The 7,500-nt window shown below is 42.1% G+C and overlaps 1 protein-coding gene across 1 annotated transcript in view; it reads right to left on the bottom strand.

The window, feature by feature from the left end:
- Positions 1-4,480: 4,480 nt before the first annotated feature.
- rgs11 (regulator of G protein signaling 11) overlaps positions 4,481-7,500 on the bottom strand; it is a gene marked incomplete at its 5' end in the record, with an annotated part of 10,859 nt that continues 7,839 nt past the window's right edge. Inside the window, 6 exons of the mRNA XM_080778479.1 lie at positions 4,481-4,610; positions 5,203-5,285; positions 5,748-5,886; positions 6,142-6,229; positions 6,818-6,933; positions 7,209-7,322. Of these exons, the coding sequence (XP_080634605.1) occupies positions 4,511-4,610; positions 5,203-5,285; positions 5,748-5,886; positions 6,142-6,229; positions 6,818-6,933; positions 7,209-7,322 (640 nt within the window). The 3' untranslated portion in view covers positions 4,481-4,510. The remainder of the gene's footprint in view (positions 4,611-5,202; positions 5,286-5,747; positions 5,887-6,141; positions 6,230-6,817; positions 6,934-7,208; positions 7,323-7,500) is intronic.

Raw genomic sequence — 7,500 nt, 5'->3', positions numbered from 1 at the left:
AGAGCTCTACACTGTCACATAGCAGAGCTCTACACTGTCACATAGCAGGATGAGCTCTACACTGTCAAATAGCAGAGCTCTACACTGTCACATAGCAGAGCTCTACACTGTCACATAGCAGAGCTCTACACTGTCACATAGCAGAGCTCTACACTGTCAAATAGCAGAGCTCTACACTGTCACATACTGTAGCAGGGCAGGCAACATGACATTTCAATCAATGCACATGACATGCCTCTTCACAACCTGATGCTGATTCCACAAATGATTAATTTAAAAATAGCAGATGTGCAAGCTCACAGTGTGGCATATATTTTTTAATGAATAATGTAGCCTGGCTTTTATTTTCGTTCGCATTCAGCTAAAACCCTGCTATCACCAAATGCAGCTCCCTGCTAACCAAATACAACCCTACTAAAATGCAACCCTGCTAACCATATGGCAACCCTGCTATTGAAATGTAACCCTGCTAACCAAATGTAACGCTGATACTGAAATGCAACTCTGCTACTCTAAAATGCAACCCCATGCCTATAATAATGCAGTCCTGCTACCTAAATGCAACCCTATTACCTATATGCAATGCAGCCCTGCTACCCAAATGCAACCCTGCTACCCAAATGAAACCCTGCTACTCATGCAACCCCACTAATGAAATGCAACCCTGATACCTAAATGAAACCCTGCTACTCATGCAACCCCACTAATGAAATGAAACCCTGCAACCTAAATGAAACCCTGCTACTCATGCAACCCCACTAATGAAATGAAGCCCTGCAACCTAAATGAAACCCTGCTACTCATGCAACCCCACTAATGAAATGAAACCCTGCAACCTAAATGAAACCCTGCTACTCATGCAACCCCACTAATGAAATGAAACCCTGCAACCTAAATGAAACCCTGCTACTCATGCAACCCCACTAATGAAATGCAACCCTGATACCTAAATGCTACCTTCCATGGCAACTCATGTGTACAGCACTACTTAGACCACTCGACCTTTGACCTCATAGTGACACCAGACGAGTTGTTCTTTTTCCTTTTTTTGGAGGGGGGGGGGGGGAGCTTATACCCACCAACCGACCACCCAGCCCCCCCCCACCAACTCTATAGATGTACATATTGTTACTAGAACATGTATGAATGTTATAAATATTTCTACGAATGCCGAACTGTAAAAGAAAGTTTTACATATTTTTATCGAGTGTGTCACATCGAGAGTCCAGTGACTTACATGACTCTATTTATAGATTTCTTATTCTTGTTGCCCTACCTGTGTTTGTCGACCTGAAACCTTGAAAACGGGTTCAAATATTTGAACTATTTGAGCCGTGCGTGATTCCCCCCCCCCCCCCCTCCTGCTAAACTCATCTCTAAACTGAGGGTGAGATGTGTGGTAAGGTATTGTTCTGTAGGTTTTTTGCCAAAAGTCGTCATCACACCATGTTGGGGACTTGATTCGCAGCAGCGATACAAACCAGTGGTGGAAACTTACAGTACAGTATTTGTATTTGCTGTGAGATGTAGTGGAATCAAACTGGTAAAAGTATTTGAGTAAATGTAACTAATTACTTACTTTCCACCACTGGTTAAAACGAGTGACCCCAACTTGGGTGAAATGTCCGCATTCTGTTCTGTTTTGCCTTCTCTCTTCTTACCTTTAAAGATTCTTGTTTAACCGAGATGTTCTCTGAAGCACTTTTGACGGCTGAAGCAAAGACACCATGACGTTGTGTACTGTAGTTAGACTATAGAATAGATGAACACTTAAAGAATGTATATTAAGATCTTTGTGTACCGTGCCTCAGTTCCTTTTCTGTGTATTTCAGCATGTGTATGTCTGTGTATCTATTTGTGTTTGTGTTATTGCAGTGCTTCTCAACCTTTTCAGGCCGTGACCCCCACCAGAATACTCATATTGGAACTGGGGACCCCCCTACCACCCTCGCAAGCACTTGGAAAGGTGTTGAGAACTTGAGACACTCAATTTAGTTTGACTCGGTTCCACAATAAATATTGTGAAAATAGACGATCTACAAGCTCACAACGCCTCGCAATGTGAGTCGTTCTGAGCTTGTAGATCGTCTATTTTCACAGTTTTTATACTGTATTATTTGACAATTTAGCCAATGTTTCAACAGAGTATAGTGTGTTGATTACCTGTACTATGGTCTTTTCTTTCTTTCATTTTCTTTAGGCATTAGGTCATCTTGGGTCCTCTTTGGGGACCCACAGGTTGAGAACCACTGCTCTACTGGGCCAGTAAAACTACTGTACTGTACACTTTCTTTTATACTTTTGATTTATTTAATTTAAATATTTTAAATTGTTTAAGACTCATAGTGGAGGGATTACTACTGTCTGGTATCGGCTGAGCCGTCTTTCCCTTACATTCAGATTGTTTAGATTTGTTATTGTGATTTTGCACAGATTCAAACGATGATCTTATTATTATGCACAGCGACATTGCAGGAGACTTTCTGTTCTTACTTTGATATTATTTTTATTCTGTTTGAGCGTGTGTCTGTGCCTGTATGTGAGAGTGAACATTGAAATCCATGATATTGTGATAAGCGCTCCACAGTAAAAAGCCACTGTGATCTGTAGGGCTTTTGATAGAGAACGTCACTATATTCCATGTACTGTAAAAAGCTATTTAGAGAAAATCTCAAATCTAAATTGAATGTACCAAAAAATTAAATAAACAGAATTATGAAAAGGAATGCCTTTAAGTTATGTTATTGATATTGCATGAACTTTCATGCTTTTCCTTCTCAGAAACACATAATAATAATAAATTATACAACGCAGAGGATGGCGAGAGGCAGAGAAGCGGATTACTCTAATCCTCAGAACTGTAGAAAGTGCTCCCTTAGAGTGTTCCTACATGCAGATCTGGATCTGTGTGTGTGCGTGCGTGACTTCCCCCACATAAAACCTACCTCCATTAGTCAAATTGACAGGGCCCTTTTGTCCCGCAGCTGTATGTCAGGCAGTGTTCAGCATGTAGCTGGTGCTGTCGCACTTCAATAGACTAGGACCCATTATTATCGTGCATTGCCCCTTTTAAAAGCTTGAATATTGACTGAATATAGGAATATAGGTTTTTACTTAGTCATCTCCATAGCGCTATTTTGAAAGTAAGTAAAACAAAACAAATAATAATAAACATAATTTTTTGTTTTTATTTCAGTTTTGGCTAATAACATGCCTAAAACTAGGGACACCATTAAAAGAGGAAGAAGAAACAGGTGCATATTTTATGTACAGTTTATTGTAGGAAGAATACAAGTAAAAAGGGCAGTGGAATGAGGTCAGAGACTAGGAATAATGAGTAGGAAGACTTTTCTTTTGGATCAGTGCCAGTGACAAGGCTCACATTCTTTGTACGGTGGTGGGTGCGCAGCACTTCACTTGTACAGTGGTGGTAAAGGCTCTCTAATAGAGAGATAGAGGTCTGACGTCAATATATCGGTAGAGGGCGCAAATCTACAGGTTCATGTACTTTATTTTTGCATTGTAATCCCCATAGGGGGATTTTAGATCGCCTCATATAAGACCTGTATTTGAAAAATAAACATGTCATCCCGGCCGTTTCACTCATATGGATATGAAGAATAAACTGACTGAGAGAAAACGCTATTGTTACTGCTACTGAATTAGTTACATTTTCGCTAGAAACAGACTGTATCATATAGTGACTGACTGTCGCAAGCGATACAGAGACACCTCCCTGACTGTTTATTTTTGGACCACAATGCTTATTTGAAACGATTTTAAGCTGACCCCATGTTATTCTCCATAGAGAAATTACTTCCGTGAACCAGGCAAGACCGAGTGACGTCAGGACTTGGGCGCTCTATAGCTGTGTAACCTATAGCAGGGGTCTTCAACAGGTTTGTTTCTATAGCTGTGTAACTGAGTATTATATGGTTTAATAACCGTTTTCTAAGATAAAGTTCTATGTAAAAGAAATCCTCACACCCTGTCCATTGTTAAACATGTGTGTTATGGTAAAGTTAAGTTAAGTCCCATGACTTAATTGTGCATCAGTATCTAGTCAGTATCCTACTTACTTAAAAGTATATGATTTACTTTAGTTTAATTGCATATTTTCTGACCACTGACCTCCATTTGTCTTCTCCTTTAACATCTAAACCAAGGCCTATAATTTTCGTATGCTTTGTCCCATGACTGTCATTTATGTGACTACAAATGAAGCTTCTATTTTTACATCACTGCTGACGTAAGTGAGCAGTCTTTGATCAATGACTGAGAGAGACGGAGAGAGCAGAGGAGACGAGAGTAGAGAGCGCTGTGGAGGTAAAAATTTGAAAAAGAGTGAACATAAATCTTCCCTTGGTCGCTGGCACAATTTCCGATGGGGGGGGGGGGGGGGCTGGTCTGCTGAAAATTGCATATCCATTTGGGGTCCTTGACATAAAGTGTTTGAGAACCACTGGTTTGAAAAGGGATGGTCACACCTGGTCACATCTGGCAGACCTGGTCACACCTGGGAGGCCTGGCCGTCCTCCTCGGCAACCTGGGCAGCTGCCTGGGCAGGAGAGGGACTGGCATGACGCTGGCGTCTCATGAAAGGAAACACACTGAGATATAGGGAAAGGGACAGTGAAAGATGGAGAGAGACGTAAAAGACTTGTTGAATGACTGAGAGTTGAATAGGAGCGAAAAAGGTTCAATGATGATATAGTGTATTATTACACGGCTTGGTTGAATGCTTGATTCTGATTGGTCAATCACTGAATTCAGCCGTGTGTTATTTCTGGTTACCGCTGTCTAATCAAAGGCTCGTAGCACCTGCTGCACTGCTTGATTTGATGCTGTATCCAACACGGCAGCCATGTAAACGCGCATGTCATTTACAACTAAACGAATATTTGAAGTGAGATAGACTGTATTGATTGTAATTGATCACTCCTTGTTGTTTTTCGAGACGACCGTGTTGCTCTGGACGCACCTAGCATTAATGAATAGAATACTTTCATTACCGCAAGCAAGGACAGGCTATTTTTGTTATAACTTTTGGGTCAATTTATTAATTAATTTACTAAGTAGCCGTGTAATAAGCGGGATAATTGACAGTGCGCCGGTCGTTGTTGAGAAATAAACCCTGACAGGATGATTCAACTTATACCTTGCTTATTGTACAGAATGGAGGTTATGAAGGTATATTTTCACCTTTTCTTTGTCTCCTGGGGGACGATGGCTTTTTCCAGCATGTTCTTGTATAGGTCTGACTTCAAATACCTGGGATAGGAGTCCTGGAGAGACACACACAAACACACACACACACACACACACACACACACACACACACACTGATGTCAGTGGTGTCTGGTATGTCACACTGTCGAGCAAACTGAGGCTATATCCTTTAAACATTTTCAACGGTCATACCAATGTCTTATTTAGCTATCCTATCAGGTTATCTAAATAATTACTTCACTCTATGCCAATGGTTCTCAACCTGAGGTCCGGTGACCACCAGTGATGTGAGGAGAGAATGTAGAAAGGGTCTAATGCATATCAAACTGGGGTTAGAGATGTGCCGATAACATTTTCTCCTTCCCTATACCGATTCTGATATAGACCTATAACTTGTGCATCAGTCGACACAGAGTACCGACCAGTACCAGTGTGTAATAATAATAATAATAATAATAATGTAAGTGTGTCGGGAAAAAGGTTGAGGAGTGTAAGCTGGCGAGCCACACAGTTCTGACCTTCTTCATGAGGAAGTAGATGTGCATCTGCGCGTCGTCCATGACGAAGCGATGCGGCTGCCGGATGCCCTCCAGGGTTTTAGACATGGTCTTACTGTCTATGTTCACCCAGCGAGTGGCACCCGCAACCAGGAACTGCCTGTAGCACACGCACGCACACACGCCCGCACGCACACACACACACACACACACACACACACACACACACACACACACACACACACACACACTATGTCAGCGAATGTGTACTTGTGTAAGTAGAGTATGCATAATGTAACGGTTAGTGGAGGTGTTTTAAGAATTTAGGTGCAGGACTAAATCCCCAAATGAAGGAAAAAGGATGCAAGATGGAGCCCAAAGGGCCCTATCTTGCGTCAGAGGCACTTAAACTTACGCGTAGATGTCTTCCACCTTCTGTACAATTGAGGAAGACTGTCCATGTCGGACATCTTCACAGGCCATCCAGAAATGCAGGTTCTCCCCTAACCAATCAAAACAGGAGCAGAAGACAGATAATAATAATAATAATAATAATAATAAGACACAACTTTGCAAGCTTAGCGCATAAAAGATGCTATACTGCACAAACTACTTCTATAGTCTGAAACCCTATAGTGTGCATGCTTCGGTGCCCAAATCTTCCGTACCGGAAGGAGAGTGGACTTCCGGGGGAGCATGCGCTAGGACCTACTGTAGGTGAGTAACTTTCATTTAAATGAATTGGTGGAGGACGTCCGCCCTCTACTTTTCATATGGCCCTATACTCATATACTCATAACAAACCCTACCCCACAACGGGTTTGTAACGGAGTGTACAAATGGAACCAGATGGGCCCTTACAGCTCCATTTTGTTCCATTTTAACGCTCTCAATGTTAAAAGTATTTTACAATTGGCCCCCCCAATTGGACCAGACGGCCCCCCCTATGGTCCTAGCTGTTTTGCAGGGTGCTGATTGGAGAGGTAATCAGAGTATGAAATACTTCCCTGCTTCTTATGTTTCCTCCTTACACCTGGGCATCACTTACTTATCAATTGCATGTACAGTAAGAGATAAATACCGGTACTCACCGCTGAACTCTTTCTCCAGGTAGGTCATGAACTCCTGTTTTCCTATGGCGTCGTTGAGAAGCGTCATGAAGCTGAACTTCCAGCTCTCCACCCTCAGTCTGGTAGGCAAGCTCACCCTGCGCACGCACACACGCACGCACGCACGCACGCACAAATGAAAACACACCCAGACATAGGACAATGCAGATGTAAAGCAGTTTTGGAAGTATTCGTATTTGTTTTCTTAAGTAAAAGTATTACTTCTGTAAGGTAGACATACATTGTTCCAAGTGAAAGTCTGGTATTCAAAATTTGCAGTGCAAAAAGTTTTCAAAATGTTAGAAATGTTTTTAAAATAGCAGATCTATAAGAGCGACGCGCTGATCGTGCGTTTGTGTGTGCGTGCGCTCACATGAGTGCGTTCATGGTCCAATAGTGTGTGTCATCAGAGATCCAGGGGTTGCTGGGAAGGCAGCCTGCCATGATGGGATCATGATTGTAGTACTGCTCACTGTACTTCACAAAGCTACACACACACACACACACACACACACACACACACACACACACACACACACACACACACCCACACCCACACACACACACACACACACACACACACACACACATTTATATTACTATACTTGGTTGTGAGGACCTATTTGTATTTATTCTTTGCCCTTTTTAAACCTAACCCAAACCTA

The sequence above is a fragment of the Protomyctophum bolini genome (genome assembly GCF_963924005.1).
Source record: "Protomyctophum bolini genome assembly, chromosome: 12".
NCBI classification, from domain to species: domain Eukaryota; kingdom Metazoa; phylum Chordata; class Actinopteri; order Myctophiformes; family Myctophidae; genus Protomyctophum; species Protomyctophum bolini.
The sequence above is the reverse complement of the archived record's forward strand: the minus strand, read 5'-3'. Positions and strand labels throughout refer to the sequence as shown.